This window comes from Nannospalax galili, unplaced genomic scaffold (genome assembly GCF_000622305.1).
Source record: "Nannospalax galili isolate Female #2095 unplaced genomic scaffold, S.galili_v1.0 scaffold1156, whole genome shotgun sequence".
In the NCBI taxonomy this organism is placed as follows: domain Eukaryota; kingdom Metazoa; phylum Chordata; class Mammalia; order Rodentia; family Spalacidae; genus Nannospalax; species Nannospalax galili.
The window spans coordinates 1-23669 of record NW_008337777.1 but is presented as its reverse complement, the minus strand read 5'-3'; the positions used below and the strand labels follow the sequence as shown (position 1 = coordinate 23669).

The window sequence follows — 23669 nt, the reverse complement described above, 5'->3', positions numbered from 1 at the left end:
GGTCTTGTGGAGCCAGATCATCATGGGGCCCAGGCCAGACTTGTATTTGGAGACAGGCTCTGGCTCTCCAGTTCTGGCTGGCCTGAAGCTTGCTTCAGGGTCCGAGCTCCTCAGGTCAGGTCCAGAGAAGCATTGGGATGGGCCTCAGGTGAACTACCCTTCAGCAATGTCCTACCTAAATGATTGATTTATTTATATTTAATGTGCATGAGTGTTTTGCCCCTGTGTTTGTGTGTATACGGCCTGCATTCCTAGTACCCTAGAACTGGAGTTGCAGATTGTTATGAACCACCATGTGGGTATAGGCAATCAAACCAAGATCCTCTGGAAGAATATTGCTCCTAACTGCTGAACCCCCAAGTGCTGGGATTAAATAAGCATGCCTCCATGTCCTGCTTGGATTTTTCTTTTTCTTTTTCTTTTTATGGAGGGGGGTTCTTTTTCGAGATTAGGGTCTCTCTGTAGCCCCAGCTGGCCTGGAACTCGCTCTATAGACCAGGCTGGCCTTGAACTCACAGAGATCTGCCTGCCTCTGCCTCCCAAGTGCTGGGATTAAAGGCATGTTTATACAATGATGTAATCATATTCCACTCCCCCCCTCATCTCCACCCTTCCTTATCATCCTCCCCAACCCAATGTCCTCTGACATTACTTTCTCCTTCAAAAGCCCATCAAGTTTAATCTCTGTACCCTAAATGTTCTTGGGTATAGGTCCAACCCTTGTAACCTGGTCAATCTGCCAGGCATCTCAGCTTTTATATAGGGCTGAAGTTGGAACCCAGGGTTTTCTTCATGCTAGACAAGCAATCTACCCCAGGCTAATAGAACACTGTGTACAAAGACTATGTTTATAATGTTGGGCTAGAAAATATTTATTTATTTATTTATTTATTTATTTATTTATTTATTTATTATTTATGCTTTATGTGTTTCAGACAGGGGTTCACAGTGTTGCCCGGACTCAATTTGTGTGTTCAAGTGATGGGCCACTCCCTAAGTCTACCTATCTGGAACTAGAGTCCTTTCCCACCACGTCCAGTTTTGTGATAAAATAAAATAGAAAGAAACTATATGATGATTCTGTATGTAGAGGCTATTGTACCTGATGACTTGAGTTAGATTCCTGGATCCCTCTGGGTGGAAGGAGAGAGCCAGCTCCATAGGCTTGTCCTCTGACTCCACATGTGCTCTACAGCACAGGCTTGCCCACCCCCAGTGAATCATGAATCATAATGAATCATAATTAAAAACTCACTGTAATTCCAGCTGTCCTAGAACTCCACCACATTCCAGGGGCTGACTCAGTTACAGTTGTGGTAACACTCATTTAATCCCAGCACTTGGGAGACAGAGGCAGGCAGATCGTTGTGATTTGAGGACTAGCCTAGTCTACATAGCAAATTTCAAAGCCAGGACTATATAAAGAAAACTTTAATGAACTAACAAGATGGCTCAGTGAGTAAAGGCAGCTGTAGCAAAACCTAATGACCTGAGATCAATCTTTTGGACTCACATGAAGGAAGGAGAACATACTCCAGAAAATTGTCCAAATTCTCATTGAAACTTTTTGCTATCTTCCCCAAACCTTGCCTTCTCTCTTTCTTGTTTCTTCTCCCTCCCTCCCTCGTCAACTTGAAATGTATCAGAGACTTCAGTGTGATACCTGAAACTCTAAAACTGCTAGACGAAAACTTAGGCAGTAGTGTTAAAAAAAAACAAACATAGACCCAGGAAAGGATTCCTGAATAAGCCTCTATTTGGGAATTAACCAGAATAGAGGCTAATATTCAGACAATCCAAGAACTGCAGCAAACAGGCCTACCTAAGGGTCTTTTATTTTATTTCTTTCCTTCCTTCCTTCCTTCCTTCCTTCATTTATTTATTTATTTATTTATTTATTTATTTATTTATTTATTATTTATTTATTTTGAGACAATGTCTCTCTGTAACCCCAGCTGGCTAGGAACTTTATTGACCATGGTGGTACTGATCTCACAGAGATCAACCCGCCTCTGCCTCCTGAGAGTTGGAATTAAAGGCAGGCGCCAACAGGCACGGCTTAGACCACTGTCTCCACAAAGATTTACTGCTAGCCTGTCTTTCATTTTATAATCCTTTACTCTGGGTTTTACATTTTGAGACAGATTATCTATGTTTCTCGGGAAGGTGCTAAATTCCAGGCACAATGGACATCCTCCTGCCTCAACTTCTTGTAACTAGAGCTACTCTTTTCTTACACCTTGGTGAGTACATTCAAATCTAGAACATATTCACGTGTTTCTTTATCTTTGTTTCATATTTATTTTAACTAGCTAGCCCTGATTAGTCTGGAACTCACTATGCAAATCAGGCTGGGTTCACATTTATGTTCAGTCCTCTGACTCTATTGCCACAGGGTAGGGAGGACAGGCATGCCTTCCACACCCAGTTCTAGTCATGGTTTTCTTGCTCTGTTTCGAGACAGGGTCTTCAGTGCTGGGATTAAAGGTGTGGTTCACTACGGATTCCTGTTTTGATGTTGTCTAAGGTCATTTTACTTTGACACATCCAGTTGCTGTCTTTTCTAATGTTCATAGCATCTTAGATCCACTCCCCCGCCCGCCACCCCCTTGCACTCAGGACCCTGACAGGTAAGCTCAAGCACAGGCCCCAAATGATGGGGTCTCTGGCACTGTGTCCTCCCTTCCCTAAACACACGTAATTCAATGAAATGAGATAAAGCTGAAACCCAAACAGGATAAAGTGGGCGGAGGTTCAGGAATCTTACCAGACCCTGCTTTCTGATTGGACGCTGGTGGTTAGAAAGGGACCCTTAGTAGAAAGGTCAATAGAAGTCTAGGAGAAGAAGCCACAGGAGGTGGAGCACACTTTTAGTCCCAGCACTCGGGAGGCAGAGGCAGGTGAATCTCTGTGAGTTCAAGGCCAGCCTGGTCTACAGAGCGAGTTCCAGGACAGCCGGGGCTACAGGGAGATTCGGCCTCAAAAAGACCAAGAAAAGTTCAGGAAGAGAAAGGAAAGAGTCAGTCCTGGAGCCTGGAGTCACTGCCTGGATCTCCTGTTTGGAATCAGCCAGCCCTGCTTGCCACTTCTGGGTCAGGTAAGTCACTCTTCTTCATATGAAATCCCACCCACCTTTACCAGACTCAGTGGTGACATTGGGTCCAGGATGCCACAGAGAATGCAGGTTCTTTCTGTCTCTTCAGATCTACAGATCCACACTGTGACTTTGACTCCAAACGAACTTTTCCTTTCAGTCCTAACACTCTTTTTTTAAAAAAGTCTTTATTTACTATTTTTATTTCATGTGTATGCGTGTATTGCCTGCATGTATCTAAGTGCACTCGGCGTTCATGCCATGTCCGAGGAGGTTAGAAGAGGCTGTCGTGTCCCCTGGGACTGGAGTTATGGACAGTTGTTAGCTGCCATGTGGGTGCTGGGATTCAAACCCAGGTCTTCTGCGAGAACAAGCAGTAGTCCTAACGCTTTTAATCAGGTTTTTAGAAACAGGGTTACAATAAGCCCCAAACTTGCCTCAAACTTATTGGGTGTCTAAGGCTGGCCTTCCAACTCCTGATCCTGCTGCCTCTGCCTTGGAACTGATGGGATTTCAGGCCTGCACCACCACCCCTGGCTTTATGACATTTTTAGTCAGGTTAACAACAGAGCTGACACTGGGCACATGGTGCATATTTATAATTCCAGCATCAGCTGAGCAGAAGAACCCAGAATGAAGGCCAGCTTCAGCTATACAGAAAGCCTGGCTCGGTAGCAACAGAGCCTGAAGAAATAGATGGGGATTAAGCATAGGTGTCTAGTGACTGAAAAAAGAGAAAAAAAAAACAGTGAATTGGGGATGCAGCTCCATTCACCAGCTACTGAATGTGCTTGATAGTCTACGTGAAGTCCTGCTTAGACTCACAGCGCAGCATAAAACCAGCTGTTGAAATCCAGGCCTATAACCCTAACACTCAGGAGGAGAAGGAAGATGATCAGTTCTAGGTCATAGCCACCTAGTGTCAGTTCAGGGCAAGTACGGCCACAGGAGATCCTACTTCCAATTCCCAGCCTGAAAAAAAAAAAAGCCTTCTGTTCACTATTTTGCACCCAAGTACATTGCTTTGTTTTTTTATAAAGCTGTATCACTGATATATGATTTGGTTGACTGGATGGATTGTTTTGTTTTTGTTTTTTCTTTATACTTTCGTTATATTCTGTCTCTGTAGCAGACCCTGGTCTCGACAGGGCGGTTTTCCTGCCTCAGCCTTCATGGTGGTCCTGAGTTTCGTTACCCACGTTTTATTTTCTATTTATTTTTCTGTTTTGTGGTCATCCTGACACAATCTACCGTTTCTAGTACGCAAGGTTCCCTTTTTCATGGAGTCTGGATTTGGGGTCCTAGATATCAGTTGCTTATTCCCCCAGAAGCAAGTGATCACATCTGGTGTTAAGAGTCGTCCATGGGGATCTAAACCTGATTGGGCTCCAGGTCAGGGTTCCCATGAAAGCAGCACTTTCCAGAATCTGTGGGAAAATGTTGATCGAATTTTTCTTGCTTTTCCTTGTTTCCATAGTACTGAGATTTGAAGCCAGAGCCTACCACATTTGCATACAACTGAGGTGAAGCCGGAGCCTACCACATCCAGGTACTACTGAGGTGAAGCCGGAGCCTACCACATCCACGTACTACTGAGGTGAAGCCGGAGCCTACCACATCCACGTACTACTGAGGTGAAGCCGGAGCCTACCACATCCACGTACTACTGAGGTAGATCTCTAACTCCTTCACTTTTGCTTTTTTTGTTGTTTTTGTTAGAACAACGCAGCAAAATAAAATTCCAGTTTATTGTTGGATACTGTTTCACACATACATCAAACAGGCCAAAAAAATAAACAGCAACTTCAAAGGCAAAATAAGAGGCAATAAAAACCTTTCATTTTGGGCCTTTTTGTTTTTGAGACTGGCTCTCTGTAGCCCTCGCTGGCCTGGAACTCTCTTTGTAGACCAGGCTGGCCTTGAACTCACAGAGATCCGCCTGCCTCTGCTTCCTGAGTCCTGATATTTTTGGCCTTTTTAACCATTTCATACATACCAACTACTTATAGTAGAACTAGGTACATACACAAAAAAGGTACTGGAATGCTCGGAATAAGATTGGATTGTTTTGTTGTTGTTTTTGGTTTGTTTTTTAATATATATATACAAGGTTTTTTTTCTCCTTTGAGATTATAATGAACATGGTCACACCCTAAGTAATGTCGGAAGCAGGACAGAGAACCCTCCAAAGGCTGATTTTGGTCACCCGCTATCAAAAATGGCTGACCCCTAACAATAAGTACAAAAATATAAAATGTAAATAAAAAACACAAGCAAATTTTCCTTTTAAAGTACTTTTAAGAAAGCCGGGCGTGGTGGTTCACACCTTTAATCCCCTTTAATCCCAGCACTTGGGAGGCAGAGGCAGGCGCATCTCTGAGTTCGAGGCCAGCCGGGTCTACATAGCTCTAGGACAGCTGCGGCTACAGGGAGACCCTGTCTCAAAAAATCCAAAAGTACTTCTAAGAAAAAAAGCAGGGCAAAGTTTTGGTTTTTTTTTCCTCCCCTGATGCAAATTCGCGTTGTGGTTTCGGTGGGGTGGTGGAGAGGGCGTGTCATCTGGGGCGGCATTGCCCGCTGTGGGCAGGCAGGCCTGCCTCTCTAGGCAAAGGTAACCACGGTTAGATACTGAGACCGGAAGTGGAGGGTGAATGGGTCACGGCGGCCTTTTAGGTTTAACTTTCCCTTTTTGCTGTCTAGTCATCCTCATCGGTCTTCTGCTTCTTGGTATCTACATCCTCATCCTCATCATCTTCATCTGCACCCTCTTCCTCTCCATTACCTTCCTCCTCCTCCTCTTCTTCCCCAACTTCTTCCTCTTCTTCCTCTACCGCCTTGGCAGCCTCCTGTTCCCATTTTCCTCATTAACAGTCCCCTCAAAATTGATTTACTCTATTAAATGTATTTTTAAGGCGAATGGAGACAAATTTGTGTACCCGAATGCACTTGAGTGTGTGTGGAGTCACCGGCCCCTGATAAACGTACACAGAGGCTCATCCTTACAGTAGACGGACTCCCCCTCCCAACAGCAATCAGCATAAATCATCCCTCAGCTAGCATAGGGATTTCTTTATTTTAGAACTTTGAGGCAGTCTTACTGCTTAGCCCACGCTGGCATCAAAGTTATGATCCTCTTGTCTCTCCATCTCCGGTGCTGGGAATGCAGGTGTGGGCCTTCAAACTCTGATGAGAATTTTGTTGTCTCTTGTATTTTTCCGTTCTGGGAATGAAGGTGAAATCTAAGTCCCCCTGCCTCCACCTTCCAAGTGCTGGGATTACAGCTGTGCCCACACATCTGGCTCCTAAGTTGTTTTTGTTGTTTTCTTGATTTTTGTTTTGTTTTTTTTTTTAAAAAAAGTGTTTTCCATCTCAATCAATTTTAATCATCTGTATACCGCCTTCCCCACTGGCACCCTCCCATAGCCTCCCCCACCACTGGATTCATACATTCTGTCATTTGTGTTAAGGCCTATTGTATCAAGTTAGTATCCTCACACATTACTCAGTGAAAGTTTATCAACTGAGGTCTAGTTAGCTTATCTACCTCGCTTTAGGAAGATCAGCTCTTCCTCACTTAGGAGTAATCAGTTGCCAATATTTCTAAAACTAAGATTGGGGTCTGCTGTCTATTCCCCCAGTTCTATGCTGTTTTTGTCTGCTTGAGTTTGCATGGGTCCTGTGCGTGCCAACACCATTGCTATAGATTCATACGGGCAGGATCCGAGGAGCTTGTAGGACTGTATTTCCATGTGGTCATGCACCTCTCCCTGGCTCTTACAATCTTTCTGCCCCGCCTCTTCTGCAATGGTCCCTGAGTCCTGGGTGGGTGAAGTTTCATATAGGAGTCGTGTCCAAGACCATTCAGCCGACTCCTGACCTTCACGGTTTTTTCATTTGTGACCTTTTCTGTTCCTGGCCCTCTGTTGCATGAAGGGAGCTTCATGAATGAGAATTGAAAGATTCATTAGTGGCTTTACCCCTGTTCTATGTTGTGTGAGCCTTAGGCATAGAAGTTGCATTATAGATGTGTCACTTAGGCCTGGGCAATTCACAGACAATGTCTGTGTGTGACCAGTTATGGTACTTAGTAACATCCCAGTCACCACTAATCAAAGAAGCTTCTTTTGTTGTTTTCTTTATAGGATATTACTATGTAGCCCTGGCTGCAAAAAAACCTTGCTGTACAGACTAAGCTAGCCTCAGACTCACGAAGATCTGCCTGCCTCTGCTTCCAGAGAGCTGGGATTAAAGGCCATGAAAATCAACAGTGGTTCCCAAAGATATAAGTGAATGGCATCCCTTTCAGAGTCTCCTCTGACTGTCCCAGCCAGGATTAAAGTTGCACCGGTAATGTTCGGAGGGTGGAACACCACATTTCCAATGCTTCATTTGAGGGCCTTGAGTGAAGACAAGATATTTTCCATTCAGGTCCTGGGTGCCCATTCCCAATGGGGTTTGGAGGAGCAGTGACAGGAATCAGATGGGACGATGGTGACCTGGAACCCATGTGTGTGCTTGATCAAGCCTCTTTTTGCTGCTGCTGTTCTAGAACTCCAGCTTTGTGGCTGCCAACTTCATGGTGCAGCAGGGTAAACTGAGGTCTCTGTTATTGACAGAGCAGTGACTTGAGGTGTGATTGGGTCCTTGGATGAGTGAAAAGGAGTTTCTCACCCTGGCTGAAAGGCTGTCTTTCTATGTACTCCCTCAGGAAAAGTTCCCTGCAAAGGTCTCAGCATGAGTTTGCAGACCCCACCCACACTCCTGGAGCTGGCAAGTCGGAGTCTGCTGAAGAATAAGGCCTTGGACCCCTCCACCCTGCAGGACCTGCCCATGGACTTCTTCCTACCAGTCTTTGTGGAGGCTTTCAAAGGGGGACACAGGCATGAGTTGAGGTCAATGGTACAGGCCTGGCCATTCCCTTCCCTGCCCTTGGGGTCACTGATGAAGACACCCCATCTGGAAACCTTGCAAGGCATCCTAGATGGGCTTGATACGCTGCTTGCCATAAAGAATCGCCCCAGGTAAGGGAGACCCAGGGAGCCTAGAGGGCAGGACCAGGAGTCCAGGGAAGGGAGAGCTGAGATCATAGAGAGTAGAAGAGGTGGAACTAAGAATTTGGATGGTGTCAGTGAAGAGGTCTAGAAGGTCTGGGTCATCCCCAATTTAACTGGGACAGTGCATCCAAGCATGGGAGACTGTTGAGGACAGAGGAAGACACAGCCTTAGGAGCCTTTCCTTGCCTCCTCCCACTCATCAGAAGGAGGACCAGACTGGGTTTCAAGGGGAAGGGTGTAGAGAAAAGGAAGACAGAAAGCAGGGTGTGCTGACCAGGTCTGTAATCACAGCACTCTCTAGAGGCAGATGCTGGAGGAGCTGGAGTTCATGCCAAACTGAACTACATAAAGAGATATTTTTTCTCAAAATAATTTTAAGTAATTGAATAAATAAATAAAAGTAAGACAGAGCAGAAAATTGGGAGAAGGTGGTATCCAGAAGCTGCAATTAATCTCGTTTTGGGGTTGGGGTCCTTCCATAATTTGAGATACATTTGCTTTTTTCTCCACAGAGGGTGGGAACTGCAAGTGCTTAGTTTTCAGAACAGGGATGAGAACATCTGGAAGATGGGGTGTGGACGCATAGCCCGCGCCTGCTCAGAGCTCCCTAGTGAGTTACAAACAGGCAGTCCTAGTTCTGGGATGGGACCAAGGCCCTTCAGGATATTTGCAGACCTTTGCATCACCTTCAAACGTGGACTTCTTAACGATTTGCAAATCTATCTCTTGGACTGGGTGAAGATGAGGAAACGGGTCGTCCAGCTGTGCTGCAGGAGGCTGCAGATTTTGTCAGATTCCATGTACAAAATACTGACATTTATGCATGTTGTACAACTGGACAGCATTGAGGAACTGGACGTGTACAGTTTTTTTCATCAAAACACCATGAAAATATTTGCTCCTTACCTGGGCAGGATGAGCAAACTTCAGAAGTTTTCCTTTGATGGTATGAGTCCGGAGATATATACATCTGTATGGCAAAATAGGTGGTATTCCCATATGTATGCAGTTCATCTACGAAAGCTGGACAATCTGCGGGAGATTTATATAGATGACGTCTTCTTCCTTAAAGGACAGCTGCACAACATCCTCAGGTGAGAGCGGGTGCAGTGCTGGCCGTGCACAGAGCTACGCCATCCTGGGTTGTAGTACATCTAGAGAGCAGAGTCTTCTGTGAGACAGGTGCAGGCAATGGTGGGACAGAGAGGGAGACACAGAAAGTGTGCATGGTCAGCTCCACTGTGCAGTCCTAAGGCAGGTCATACACGGCTGCCCATGTAAAGGCAGAGGGAACAGCTGGAAAGGGTCACCAGGTGGGGACTGCAGATTGAGATGAGACCTAGTGAGGGAAGTTTGTCATTTCCCATTTAGGGACTGCTGCCCAAACTAGGGGGGAGAAGCAGAAAGAGTAGAGGGCATTGTGGGAGGGGACAACTCAAACCAGCGTGGTTCCCTGTTGAGCTCTTGGTCTGCAGGTATGTAGATAGCAGCCTGCCTCCAATTCTCCATGTGTTAAAGACTGTTGTGAGGCTAGACAGTGGCTGAGTTGATGGAACATTATTGACTCCTGGGTTAATGGTTAGGGGCAGGGTGAAGACTGGGAACAGGATAGGGTCTGTGCTGAAGGAGCTTCTTAGGGACAGGACTGCATGTTAGCCCTTTCTGGGTATCTCCAGCGGACCTCTGTCCAGCACTGTGGTTTTCTGACAGTAATGAAAGGAGCTACAGAGCTGGGGACTGAGTCTCACTGTGATGGTGACAGGTGTCAGCCTAGAATAACATAACTAGATTGAACAGTCTCCATCATGCAGGAGCCTGGGTGGTAACCTTCATGAGGGCAGGATGACCTTGAATTACAAGGTCATATCCTGCCCTGAGGTCATTTTCCACTGTGCCCCATCACTACTTCTATTCACCAGAAATCCCTCTGCTCTCTCTTTAGGAGTCACACTCCCTTGCAGACCCTCTCCTTGAAGTCCAGCCCGCTTTTGGAATCAGACTTGAAGCATCTTTCTGAGTGTCCAAGCACGGGTCAGCTGAAGCACCTGACTCTGAGCAACATCAACATGGCAGACTTCAGTCCGCAGCCCCTCCGAGCTCTGCTAGAGAAGGTGGCAGGGACACTTGAGACCCTGGTCTTAGACCTATGCTCAATCAATAATTTCCATATTAGTCACATCCTGCCTGCTCTGGACGGCTGCTCCCATCTCACCACCCTCAGTTTCTATGGGAACCACATGTCCTTGCCTTTGCTGGAGAAGCTACTGTGCCACACTGCCAGATTGAGCCAGTTACGGCAGGTGTTGTATCCTGTGCCTTCGAGTTTTGAGGAAGGGCACTGGCTTGAGTTTGATGAAGAAAAGTTTCTCAATGTCTCTTCTAGTTTGAGGCACCTAGTGATGGACCTAAAGCTAAACCATAAGGTCCGCCTCTCTCCCAAGTTCTGGAATGCTTTTTACTTGCAGTGTTATACTCTAGAGTCAAATGGACCCTGGAAACTAATATATGAGACCATTAGGATGGCTCCCCTACCTGCCATCTGACTAAGGCAGAAATATCTCAAGTTCAAGGCTAGCCTGGGGAATGTAGAGAAATACTGCCTCGATCAAGATTTCACTTGTTTCCATGTGGGTCCCAATGACTCAAGTCGGGTCATCAGCTTGCCTGCAATGGGCCTTGCCCACAGAGCCTGAAATTCCTTCTTTGTTCAGACAGGGTTTCTTGTAGTCAGGTCTGCTTCAAACTGGTCATGTAGCCATAGAGTGCTTATCTATGTTTTAGGGTGGGATTTGAAGGTGGGGAGGAAGTGGATCTTGGGGTTGAGAGGGGAACATGTAAACTACCCTACAGAAGGGACTCGCCTAGATCGAATTAGATCTTGAAGCATGAACAGATCAGACTGAATAATTCCACCGTGCTCATGACCTGGACAAAGCCTGGGGAGGCAGCAGGAAGAGAAAGAGGAAGGCAGTGTGCGGGTAACGTGTTCTTACTTCCAGTCCCCACACAGTAGGAGACTCTTCCTGCCCCTTATCCCTTTCCCATCTTGCAGGGCTTCACAAGACTAATTCACAACTCAGGCATCTCTTAGTTCTGAGCCCAAATTCATCATTTTGGTGTTCTACATTTGAATGTTGTTTTAGTTAGGAGCATGTATTCTAATTTTTTTTCAAATGACAAATGTATTGCCTGTGTGTAGCTAAGTGTACCCATGTCGTCCAATGCCCACAGAGGACAGAAGAGGCTGTCAGATCCCCTGGAACTGGAGTTATAGGTAGTTGTTAGTTGCCATGTTGTTGCTGGGATTCAAACCCGGGTCTTCTGCAAAAACAACCTGCGTTCTTAGCTGCTGAGCCATCTCTCCAGCCCCTGTATTCTAACATTAAGGTTTTCCATTTCTTTGAATCTCAGATCTTGTCTTTTTTTCTGGGCTTTGGGAGATGGAGGGCATTCAGATAGCATCTCACTTGCCTGGCCTCAAAGTTCATGTGTAGCCAAAGATGAACTTGAATTTCTGCTGATCCTGCCTCCACCTCACAAGTGTTGGGCATCGTGCCTGCTGTATAATAACCTAGCTACTGAGCTATGTCCCACATGTCCAGTCAGCATCCCATTGGTGCTGGTTATTTCCTTTGTTATAAGAAGATTTTATTTATTTATTTATGCTTCTTTTTATGGGACATTGTATCATGTGGCTGAGACCTCTGGGATATTAGACTCTGTCTGGTGGAATTATACCAATTAGGGAATAGAGAGGTATATATACATACATAGAGAGAGAGAAAAAAAAGAGAGAGAGAGAGTGGGTGGTAGAGAAGCAGAAAAGGGGAGTGAGGAAAAGAAGAACCAGTGTGAAATGTGAGAAGTTGGAAGACAGACCAGCATAGCCCCAGGAGGCTAAGGAATGCTCCTTCAGGGGTCTCCATTCAGGTAAAGCCTGATCCTTGACTAGGGCATTTCAGGAACAGAGTGAAGCAACCTTAATGAACTTCCATAGGGTCAGTGCACACTGAAGACACAGGGATGGGCTCAAGAGCGACTAGAGCTGAGATGTCTGCATGGCCGTGGCTTCTGCATCCTCCAGGCAGTACCGCTGCCCCAGCCTAGGGCTCCTGCTGTCACCAGGAGGGGAGGGATCTGTTGCTCTGACCGATCCAAGGCTCCATCATTGGTCATGCACACCTCTTCCTGTGTCATTCTGCCTGGAGGTGGGGGCTCTTCTCTGAGGTCCTCATGGAGATATGCAAAAAGTTTGGGATCTGTGATTCATGGTATATTTCACAGAAGGAAATATAGCACTAAATCAGGAGCCTTGATGCTCCAAATGGACACAGTAGACATAGGTAGATGATGGCTTGTCAGATAAGAGTGCTTCCTGCTCTACCAGAACACCCAAGACAGACTTCTAGAACCCATATCAGGTGTTTCACAACTTCTAGTAACTCAAGCTCTAGGGTCCCAGATCCTCTTGTCTACTACTATATACTACTATACTCAAGTGCACATACCCACAGAGCAATACCTACTTACATCTATACACATGAAAAAAATTTAAAAGATATGTATTTTTAAATAATCCGTTCCAAGAAGAGATAGAAGTCAAACCAGAGGTGATCTATGTATGAGCTGCCTGTTCCCCATGACCTTCATCTAGTCTGGCCTCCTAGAGCTGAGCTCAGTAGATTCTGTCTTCCAAACCATCTCCACTCTCCCATGAGAGAGAACCTTCTGCTAGGGTCTCTATTCCCAGTTATTTATCCTTTTAGTAAAGGAGACAGCATCTAAGTTTGACCTTGTCCCTCTTTCCATGGAAGGGCCACACTTCTATCATTTTACAGTGCTCTGTCTCTAGTGTCACCTTTGATCATTAACCTCCTTTCTGTTTCATGATTAGGAGAGTCCTGTGACTGAGGTTCACAGGACCCTGTGATGCCTGAAGGCGTCAGGGCCAAGACCACTTATATCAAAATAAAGTGAATCCCTTCTGACATTGTCTTGACTTCTTTCTTGCCTGGTTTCTGGTACATCTCACTTGTGTGGACCAATCACTAGGTCATATGCACAGGTGTATCAAAGAAAGCTGAGCAGCGCAGACCCCTCACAAATATGAAGTCTGGGGGACTGTAGAGGATGGTAATCCAGGATACTCAGACTGGGTGGCACTGTGGGCACATCAAATGGCTGAAGCCAAAGGAAAAAAAAAAACAGCAGAGGAATGGGGTTTAAGCCACATCTTCTGTTTTTTTCCAATAACCTGGGCATTGTACATCAAGACAAGATGCAGTGAAAAAATAAACTGGACTTAGTCAAGTGTCTGATCATGTTAAAAACAGTAAGGCAGAGTGCCATGGGACATGCAATTCCAGCACTAGGGAGGCATCCACTGCTGATGTCTGTGAGGAGGCTAGCCTGGTCTACATAGTGAGTTCTATGATGGCTAGAGTGATAGAAACTCCATGACAAAAAAAAGAATACAAACAAAAAACAGGGACGTTGGGTTGGTGAATGTGTCTATACCTCTCATATGTGAGTTAGACAAGAAGATAGCCAGGATTTTATTACAAGCCTGGGTTATATCATGAGTTTTAAACTAAGCAGTACTACATAGCAACGTCTCCAGCTTCTCCTTCCCATGCAAACTGGGCAGGGCTGTACCTTAGCTGGCAGACTGCTTGTATCAGAAGCATGAATTACTGGGTTAGATCTCAGAACGACTTAAAACTGAGCCCAGCAGTGCACCCCTGAAAGCCAACCACTCTGGAAGCAGAGACCGAGTATCCAAGATTTAATGGCATCCTAGCTTATAGCCATGCTTGATGGAAACTGTCCAAAGCAATGAACTGAAAAAGAAAAATATTATCTTTCTCATATACAAGGAAAACCATTACCACTAAGTTAAAACCCGGAATTATTCTAGCCATGTATTTACTTTGTGGAGGGGGAGGAGCACTGTTTCCCTGTAGCCCCAGTAACCCCAGAATTGCCTATGTAGACCAGGCAGGCTTAGTTCTCAAGGAAATCTACCTACCTCTGCTTCCAGAGTCCCGGGACTAAAGGCATGTATCACCTCTCCTGGTCCAGTGTGTTTTAAATCAGGGATTTTATTATTTTATTGTTGCTATTGTTTTAGTATTGTATTTATTATTTTTATTTTATATGTGCTAGTGTATTGCCTACATATATGTTACTGTACCCATGCTATGCAATGCTATCGGAGGTCAGAAGAGGGCATTGGATTCCCCCGGAACTGGAGTTACAGATGGTTGTTAATCACCATGTGAGTGCTTGGATTCAAATCTGGGTCCTCTGCAAGAATAGCCAGTGTTCTTAACCACTGAGCAATTTCACCAGGCCCTATTTTTAAGCTTTGATAGTGTAAAACAAACAGTAGCACTAGATGGGGCTGGTAAAATGGCCAAACATTTAAGAGCACTGGCTACTATTGCAGAGGACCCAGGTTCAATTCCCAACACCCACTTGGTGGCTAACAACAATCTGTAAGACCAGTTCCAGGGGATACAGAGCCCTCTTTTTACCTCAATGGGTATCGTATGACATGGGTGCATTTACATACATTCCGGGATAGCACTCATACACATAAAATTAAATTAATGAATATATGTATATATGTCTCCCTGTAGCCCCAGCTGGTCTGGAACTTGTAATGTAGACCAAGCTGGCCTTGAACTCACAGAGACCAGCCTGCTTCTGCCTCCCAGGATTAAAGGCATGCACTACCACACTAAGTTATAAATAAAACATTTGAAAAAAACAATAGTTGCATTGTATCCTGTCGCTGAATCCTTGTTCCCCCATCTGTCCCATGTCAACCACTTTTAAAAGTTATTGTATATTAATAGGAACCAGGAAAGATACAATGAAAACTTGATGAGTGGTCAATAAATTTTGTTTCATTTTGTTTATGAGCCTGGATCAAGCTTTGTCCTGTAGGACGGCCTCAAACTTGCTCTTAACTGGGGTTAGTGGGATACAACTTTAATTCCAGTACTTGGAATGCAGAAGCAGGTGAATCTCTGTGAGATCAAGGCCAGCCTGGACTACATAGTGAATTACAGACATCTAGCAACATCAACAACAACAACAAAACCATTGTATTTCTCTTGCCTCACCCTTCTGAGGGATAACAGGCTTAACCACAGCATTTTAGGATTTTTTGCTTAATCTTTTTATTATATTTATTTATTGAATGAGTATGTGTTGGATGCACGTGTGCCATGGTTTATGTGTAGAGGTCAGAGGACAACTTGGGGGAGTCTTTCCACCATGTGGATCCTGGGATGAAATGGGTTTTCAGGCTGGGCAGGAAGTACCTTTACCCACAGTGCCGTCTCACCAGCCCAGTACTTTAGTTTTTGAAATGTTTTTCCTGTGAGAATTGAAATGATCAGAAAATTGGTGTGGGTGTTTTTTGTTTGTGTGTGTGTGAGTCACAGTAATGTAGGCCAAGGTGGCTTTGAACTTGCTATGTAGACAGAGCTGGCCTTGAACTCTTGATGAACTTGCATCAACTTTCAGATTGCTGGGATTACAGGTGTGAACCACCACGCCCAAGAAAATGACTGTTGTTGGCTTTTGTTTATTTTGCTTTTATTACATCAATACACTTAAGTATATAACCTGTTTTCAAGTACTGAAGCAAATGTGGATTCTGGGTAAACTTGCAAAATTTATTTTATAATTTTTTGTCTTTTTGAGGCAGGGTCCCCCTACATCCCCAGCTGGCCTAGAACTCTGTGTAGACCAGTATGGCCTGGTTCTGCCTGTCTCTGCCTCCCTAGTACTGGATTAAAGGCATGTGCCACCGTGCCCAACCACTTTCCAATCTTTAAACTCATCTCGCGTCTCTGATAGCTTTTAATCCTTGAGCAAAGCTTGTCTTCCTCAGGGTCTGCTGACAGTTACAGGTAAAGTCAGAAAAGAAAGGAAGCTCTTTGTTGCCTGTTATCCCAGCACTTGTCAAGTGGAAGCAGGAGGATCAGGAGCTCTGTGTCATCTACAGCTACTAGAGGGATTCAAGGTCAGCCTGGGCTATGTGAGACTCTCAAAAAAGTCCAAACCTGCTTGGCCAAAGTTTCTCTTAGTCCTGTTTTGTTTTGCTGTGTCTATAAACAGCTTTATTATTAAGTGTTTTTCACCCTCTGGCATGGAGAGGTAATTAGTGCCTCTTGATCTAGCTTTTGAACAGACAAAGTGGCATGTTTCCTGGCTTCTCCCCGTCCTTGCCTTGGGCAGAATCTTTCAGGAGTATGTCTGCTTTTGCATTTCCCCTACTGACAAGCCTTGGCAGTCCATACATGCAGAAGTGGAGGAGTGAGAGCAGACACACCAATGGCTAGTTGCTCTTTGTTTCTTCCATCTGGTATTTAGGCTTAAAAGGAAGGGAGGGCTGGAAAGGACTGCTGGAAAAAAAAACTAGAAAACCCTTTTTTTCAGCATTACTGCTTTTTTTTTGTTTTTTTTTGAGACAGGGTCTCCCTGTAGTCCCAGCTGTCCTGCAACTCACTATGTAGACCAGGCTGGCCTTGAACTCACAGGAATCCGCCTGCCTCTGCCTCCTGACTGCTGGGACTAAAGGTGTGCGCCACCACGCCCAGCAGCATCCATCCACTGTTTTTATTTTTTTATTTTTATTTTTTGTCTTTTTGAGACAGGGTCTCCCTGTAGCCCCAGCTGTCCTGGAACTTACCATGTAGACCACGCTGGCCTTGAACTCACAGAAATCCACCTGCCTCTTCCACCTCAGTGCTGGGATTAAAGGCGTAGGCCTCCATGCCTGGCTTATTTGTTTGTTTGGACATACTGCTCTCTGTACCCCCAGCTGGCCTGAAACTCTGTATTGACCAGGATGGTATTGCTCTCACAGAGATCAGCTGGCTTCTGCTTTCCTGAATGGTTGGATTAAAGGCAGGCACCAACAGGCACAGTATCTCCAGAAAGATTTCTTGTTCGCCTGTGTGTGTTTTTGTAATCCTTTATGTTTGGTTTTATATTTTGAGACAAACTATCTAGTTTCTCAGGAAGCTGCTAAATTCCTGGCAGGAAGGACATCCCCCTGCCTTGGTTTCTTGTAGCAAGGATTGTTCTCAGTACTTTCAAATCTAGAACATGTTGGTTTTGTTTGGTTTGGTTTTTTCTTTTTTATATTCATTTTAACTAGCTAGCCCTGATTAGCCTGGAACTCAATCTGCAGGCCAGGCTGACTTCCCATGTTTGTCTGGTTTTCTGTCTCAGTCTCCACAGGGTAGGAATTACAGGCCTGCCCACCACATTCAACTTTATTCCTATGTGGGTTTTTTGGTTTGTTTTGAGACTGAATATCCCTGTAGACCCTACTAGCCTCTGACTCACTGAGCCATCTGCCAGCTTCTGCCTCCCAAGTGTTGGGATTAAAGGTGTGTTCCACCACACCTAGCTATTCATGTTTTGATGTAGTCTAAGGTCCTTTTACCAGTTGCTGTCTCTTTTAATGTTGGTAGCATCTCGGATCTCCCCCTGCTCCCAAACACTCAGGACCCTGACAGTCAGTCCTGATGGAAGCCCAAGCTGAGGCCCTGGCTGAGTGAGACCTTGAGGTCCACACTATCAGTATATCTTCCCTTCCCAAAGCCTACATAATTCAATCAAGTGGAATAAAGCTTAAACTCAATAAAGATAAAGTGGGCGGAGATTCAGGAATCTTACCAGACCCTGCTTTCTGATTGGACGTTGGTGGTATAAAAGAGGACTAAAAAGGGAGAAGCTTAGGAGGAGAAAGGAGAGAGCCTGGACCCTGGTCACTACCTGGATCTCCTGGGAGGCAGCCAGCCCTGCTTGCCATGTCTGAATCTGATAAGTCACTCGCCCACCCACCCACCATAGGCCCAGGATATCATAGACACTGTGGTTCTGTCTCTTCAGATCTACAGGTCCACAGTGTGACTTTGACTCCAAATGCGTTTGCCAGGTCAGGGTTACAATGAGCCCCAGACTGACCTCAAACATGATAGTTGTTTAAGGCCAACCTTCAACTCCTGATCCTGCTGCCTCCACTTTGGAAGTGTTGGGATTTCAGGCCTGTGCTACCATCCCTAGACCTATCATGTTTTTAGTCAAAGCTTAACAACAGAGTTGTTAAGTGCACCCATGTCATGCAGTGCACATGGAGGTCAAAAGATGGCATCAGATCCCATAGAACTGGAATTAGAGATGGTTGCTAGATGCAAGTGGGTGCTGAAAACCAAACCCTGGTCCTCTGCAAGAGCAGCCAGTACTCTTAACCTCTGAGCCATCTCTCCATCCCCTAGTTCTTTGGTGTTTTGAGACAAGGTTTCAGCCCAGGCTGGCTTGGAGGTCCCTATAGAATTTTAACTGGCCTTGACCATATATCATGGTTCTGCCTGCATGTGTATAAGTGCACCATGTGCATGCCATGCCTGTGAAGGCCAAAAGAATGGGCAGGATCCCCAGGAGCTTGAGCTATGAGCAGCTGTCATAAATGAGAGCCCGGGTCCTCTACAGGGACAGCAATTGTTCTTAACCACTGAGCCATCTCTCTAGCCCCTCATTTTATATTTTGAAAAAAGCTTTTTTGCAGCTAACAGACAACATAGATTTGAACCGCTCCCCTATCTGCACACCACTTACTGCCCCCACCCAATTTCATTTATTCTGTGATAAAAATATTTTTAAGGCCAATGGAGTCAGATTGGTATCCAGAAATGCGCTTTAGTGTGTGCATTCATTGGAGCCTGGTTGCCCTTCACAGAGATTCACCTTAAAGAAGACTGACATCTCCTTCCCAACACCTATCAGTTGCCAGTAATTCCTCAGCTGGGACTGGGGCTTCCTTATTTCATTCAGAACTTTGAGGCACTCTTAGCCCAGGTTGGTGTCATATGGTGATCCTCTTGTCTCACCATCTGTGGTGCTGGGAATGCAGGTGTGGGCCTCCAAAGTCGGATGTATGTTTTGTTGACTGTAGTTTTTTGTTGTTGTTGTTGTTTTGCTTTTCAGTTCTGGGAATGAAGGTGAAATCTAAGTCCCCCTGCCTCCACCTTCCAAGTGCTGGGATTACAGCTGTGCCCACACACGTGGCTCCTAAGTTGTTTTTGTTGTAGCAGCAGGGTAAGCGGAGGTCTCCACTGTTAAGAGAGCAGTGACTTGGGGTATGATAGGGTCCTTGGATGAGTGAAAAGGAGTTTCTCACCCTGGCTAAGTGGCTGCCTTTTTCTGTTTACTCCCTCAGGAAAAGTTACCTGCAAAGTCCTCAGCATGGGTTTGCAGGCCCCACCCACACTCCTGGTACTGGCAAGTGTGAGCCTGCTGAGAGGAATGAGGCCTTGGACCCCTCCTCCCTGCAGGACATGCCCGTGGACTTCTTCCTGCCAATCTTTGTGGAGGCCTTCAAAGGGGGACACAGGCATGTGTTGAGGTCAATGGTACAGGCCTGGCTATCCCCTTCCCTGCCCTTGGGGTCACTGATGAAGACACCCCATCTGGAAATTTTACAAGCCATCCTGGAGGACTTGATATGCTGCTTGCCATGAAGGATCGCTCCAGGTAAGGGAAATCCAGGGAGCCTAGAGGGAAGGTCCAGGAGTCCAGGGAAGGGAGAACTGAGATCATAAAGAGGACAGAAGGTGGGACTAAGACTTTGGATGGTATCAGTGAAGAGGTTAGAAGGTCTGGGTCATCGCCAATCTAACTGGGAAAGTGCACCCAAGCACGGGACACCGCAGAGGACTGATGCAGACACAGATTCAGAAGCCTTTCCCTGCCTCCTCCCAGTCATCAGAAGGAGGAACAGACAGGGTTTCAAAGGGAAGGGAAGGGGAAAAAGGCAGAAAGCAGGGTGTGCTGGCCAGGTCTGAAATCACAGCACTCTCTAGAGGCAGAGGCTGGAGGAGTTCAAGGACAAACTGGACTCCATAAATAGACCTTTTCTAAAATTGAATAAATAATGTAAGACAGCAGAAAATGGGGAGCAGCTGGCATCCACAGCTGGATTCCAGCTCATTTTGGAGTTGGGGTCCTTCCTATAATGTGAGACACTTTTGTTTTTCCCACAGAGAATGGAAACTGCACGTGCTCAGTCTGCAGAACGGGGATGAGAACATCTGGAAGATGGGGTGTGGATGCATAGCCCGCGCCTGCTCAGAACTCCCTAGTGAGGCGCAAACAGACAGCCCTGATTCCGGGATGGGAACAAGGCCCTTGAAGATATTGGCAGACCTCTGCATCACCTTCAAAAATGGACCACTTAATGATTTCCAAGCCTACCTCTTGGACTGCGTAAAGATGAGAAAACAGGTCATCCAGCTGTGCTGCAGGAGGGTGCAGATTTTACCAGATTCCATATACCGAATATAGGAGTTTCTTCATGTTGTGTGCCTTGACAGCATCGAGGAGCTGGAGGTGGACAGTTTTTTTCATCAAGACACCATGAAAGTATTTGTTCCTTACCTGGGCAGGATGAGGAGCCTTCGGAAGTTTTCCTTTCATGGTGTGAGTCAGGAAATATATACAACTGTATGGAAAAATAAGTGGTATCCCCGTAGGTATGCAGCTCATTTACAAAACCTGGACAATCTGCGGGAGATTTATATAGATGACGTCTTCTTCCTTAAGGGACAACTGCACAACATCCTCAGGTGAGAGTGGGTGCAGTGCTGGCCGTCCAGAGGGCCAAGCCATCCTGGGTTGCAGTACATCTAGAGGGGAGTCTGCAGGTAATGGCTAGAAATGGAGTGGGGGGAAGCAGTGACAGCACCGGCATCCTGGGACCACGTGGGCCGCCTTTGCTTGTTTCCACACACCATGCACGTCCGAGACCAAACTCAGGTCATCAGAACAGCTGCAGCAGGCCTTGTCCTCTCAGTCATCTCTGCAGCCTGAAATTCTTCCTTTGTTCAGACAGGGTTTCACGGAGTCAGAGCTGCCCGGAAACTAGCCATGATGATGCTGAACTTGGAGAATTTTTTATCAGTCTTAGGGAATTGGAATTTCATGTTAGGCAAAAGGCCTACCACTAAGCTCTCTGCCCAGCAGCACTTTCTATTTAATTTGAAGACAGACTTATTAAGTTATCCAAGATGACCTTGAAGTTTAGATGCTCCTACCTCAGCCTCCTGAGTGTCTGGGATGACAGGCTTACAGGAGCAGGTCCAGCTTATCTCTCTTTGTTCTGTGGTACTGGCATGCAAGACGAGGGTTCTGACCGTGTTTTGCCCCATCCTTTTAGCAAATCTCTTATTTATTCTTTTTAATTGGGGATTTGGTGAAGTTTTCTCTGTCCCTTGGGCTGGCCTTGAGTTCACTATGCCTCTGCCTCAGACAACCATTGTAGTACTAGTCCTGTTTTGTAACAGAAGTAATGGCTCCGGAGGTGTTCCGCACTGGGCTACTTGCAGGTCCCTGTGCAGCACTGTACTGTACACTAGATCATATGATGTGAATTACTCAATAAATGTTTATTAAGAACACCAGCTATGTCTAATGGAGTGCCTATGTGTGTTTCTGGGTGGAGAGGAGGGTGGAAATCAATGTGGATGTAAATCCACACCTTCCATCGTGGAACCTTCTAGATGGATTATAATCTTGAGGCATGAACAGCCAACTGTGCTCCTGAGCTAGGCAAAGACTGGGGAGTTTACAGGACAAGAGGAGAGAAAAAGACAGGCTGCAGGCAACCTACAGTTACTTCTAGTCCCCTACACGGTAGGAGAATCTCCCTTATCCTTTCCCCATGGCGCACCAACTCACAGTTCAAGAATCTCTCAGTTATGCGTCTCAAATTCATCACTATTTCAGTCATTTTAGGCAGCAGTATGTATTCTAATTTTATGATGTTTCATCCCTTTTATAGCTCAGATTCTGGGTCTTTTTGTGTGGTGGTCATGGGGGTTAGGGGGCTCATGTAGCCTAGCTTCAAACTTCATATGTAGGCAAGGATGAACTTGAATTTCTGATCATCCTACCTCCAACTCTCAAGTGTTGGGCTTCACACACGCTGTATTAGAACCCTAGCCACTGAGCTACATCCCCAACTCCAGAGTCTGCTGATCATTTCCTTTTCCATAAGAAGCTTTCATTACTTATGCTTTTTATGGTGTCATGTAACCCAGTCCTCAGGGTAGTCTAGAACTCAGTAGTTACACGAGGATGATCTTTCTACCTCTAAGTATTTTTAAAATTTATTCTTATTATTTTATGTGTATGAGTGCATTGCCTACATGTATGTAAGTGCACCTGTGTCATGCAATGACCCACTGAGGTCAGAAGAGGGAACTGGAATCCCTGGGAACTGGAGTTCTTGATGCTAGTTAGCCACCATATAGGGGTGCTGGGACTCGAACCCGGGTCCTCTGCAAGAGCGGTCAGTGGGTCAGAGCTCTTAATCTTTCAGGTAGTCCCTCTTTCTATATGAGAAAATTACAGAACAACCTAGGACATGAATGGAGAGAGAGAGAGAGAGAGAGAGAGAGAGAGAGAGAGAGAGACAGACAGAAGGACAGAGAGAGAGAGAACCAGTGCGCCACATTTGTGAGACATGGGCTAGTGCAACCCCAGGAGGATGAGCAGTCCTTCCCTTAGGAACCAGAACCTCCCAGAAGCTGCGATTACAGGCTCATTTTTTTCATTCAACCACTTGATGAAATCAAATGGACCTTTTTGTAATACGCTTTTCAAGCATATCCTATTTGAAGGTGTCATACCTTTAACTTTTTAAAAAAATTTTATTATTTTTATTTTATGTATATGCATGTACATAAGTGTACCCGTGTCGTGCAATGCCCGCAGAGGACAGAAGAGGCTGTCGGATCCTCTGGGACTGGAATTACAGACAGCTGTTAGCTGCCATGTGGGTTCTGGGATTCAAACCCGAGTCTTCTGTAAGAACAACCAGTGTTCTTAACCTCTGAGCCATCTCTGCAGCCCCAGAAGGTGTCATACCTTTCATAAGAAAACAAGTTTGGCTAGAGTCATTGCTTGGTGGTTAGGAGTTCATATTGCGATGTACAGGACCTGAGTTTGGTAACCAACATCCATGTGAGACAACTCACGAATACTTAAGATCCTCAGCTCCACCACATTCTTCCCAGAAGTTCTGGTGCACTTTCCAAAAATCCATTACTTGTACTTTCCACCTTCAGTAAGGAGAAAAGGAAAGAAGTTTCAGATCAACCAAGACCAAATCTCAGTCTCTGCTTAAAGCCTGGTGCTTTTAAGGTTATGCCTAAAGCAAGCCCTTTAGACTTAGAAACTTTGGATACCATTTTAGGCAAAGTAAGGGTGGGGTTCTTTTGGCAGCAAGCCGTGACACACTACCAAGAGGAGACCATGGAGTGAGTGCCCAGGGACTGGACCAGGCTCCCAAATTCCAGAGACCTGGGAGGCAAAGCCTGTGAACCCCGGGTTCAGAGCAGCAGACACAGAAGTAAAACGCCAAAAGGTGTCAGCCAAGGGCGCCTCCTAGACTGGACTCCAGTGAAACCTTACCTTGGAGTGCTGGTGCCTGGGAT

General features: G+C 45.7%; 1 protein-coding gene across 1 annotated transcript; it reads left to right on the top strand.

Annotated features, from left to right (window-relative positions):
• The first annotated feature begins 7828 nt into the window (after nt 1–7828).
• On the top strand, nt 7829–20517 carry LOC103733846 (PRAME family member 12-like). The gene is made up of 5 exons (XM_008832727.1): nt 7829–8115; nt 8661–9242; nt 10091–10444; nt 19394–19567; nt 20217–20517. The coding sequence occupies exons 1-5, from the start codon at nt 7829–7831 to the stop codon at nt 20515–20517; spliced, it is 1698 nt and encodes a 565-aa protein (XP_008830949.1).
• The last annotated feature ends 3152 nt before the right edge of the window (nt 20518–23669 follow it).

Bases quoted from the DNA above. Each gene is read 5' to 3' on its own strand.
- LOC103733846 (XM_008832727.1), top strand. From the start codon at position 7,829: ATGAGTTTGCAGACCCCACCCACACTCCTGGAGCTGGCAAGTCGGAGT. The intron at 9,243-10,090 runs GTGAGAGCGGGT...CTCTCTCTTTAG, and splicing joins CAGCTGCACAACATCCTCAG to GAGTCACACTCCCTTGCAGA. The intron at 10,445-19,393 runs GCAGGTGTTGTA...TTACTCCCTCAG, and splicing joins GCCAGATTGAGCCAGTTACG to GAAAAGTTACCTGCAAAGTC.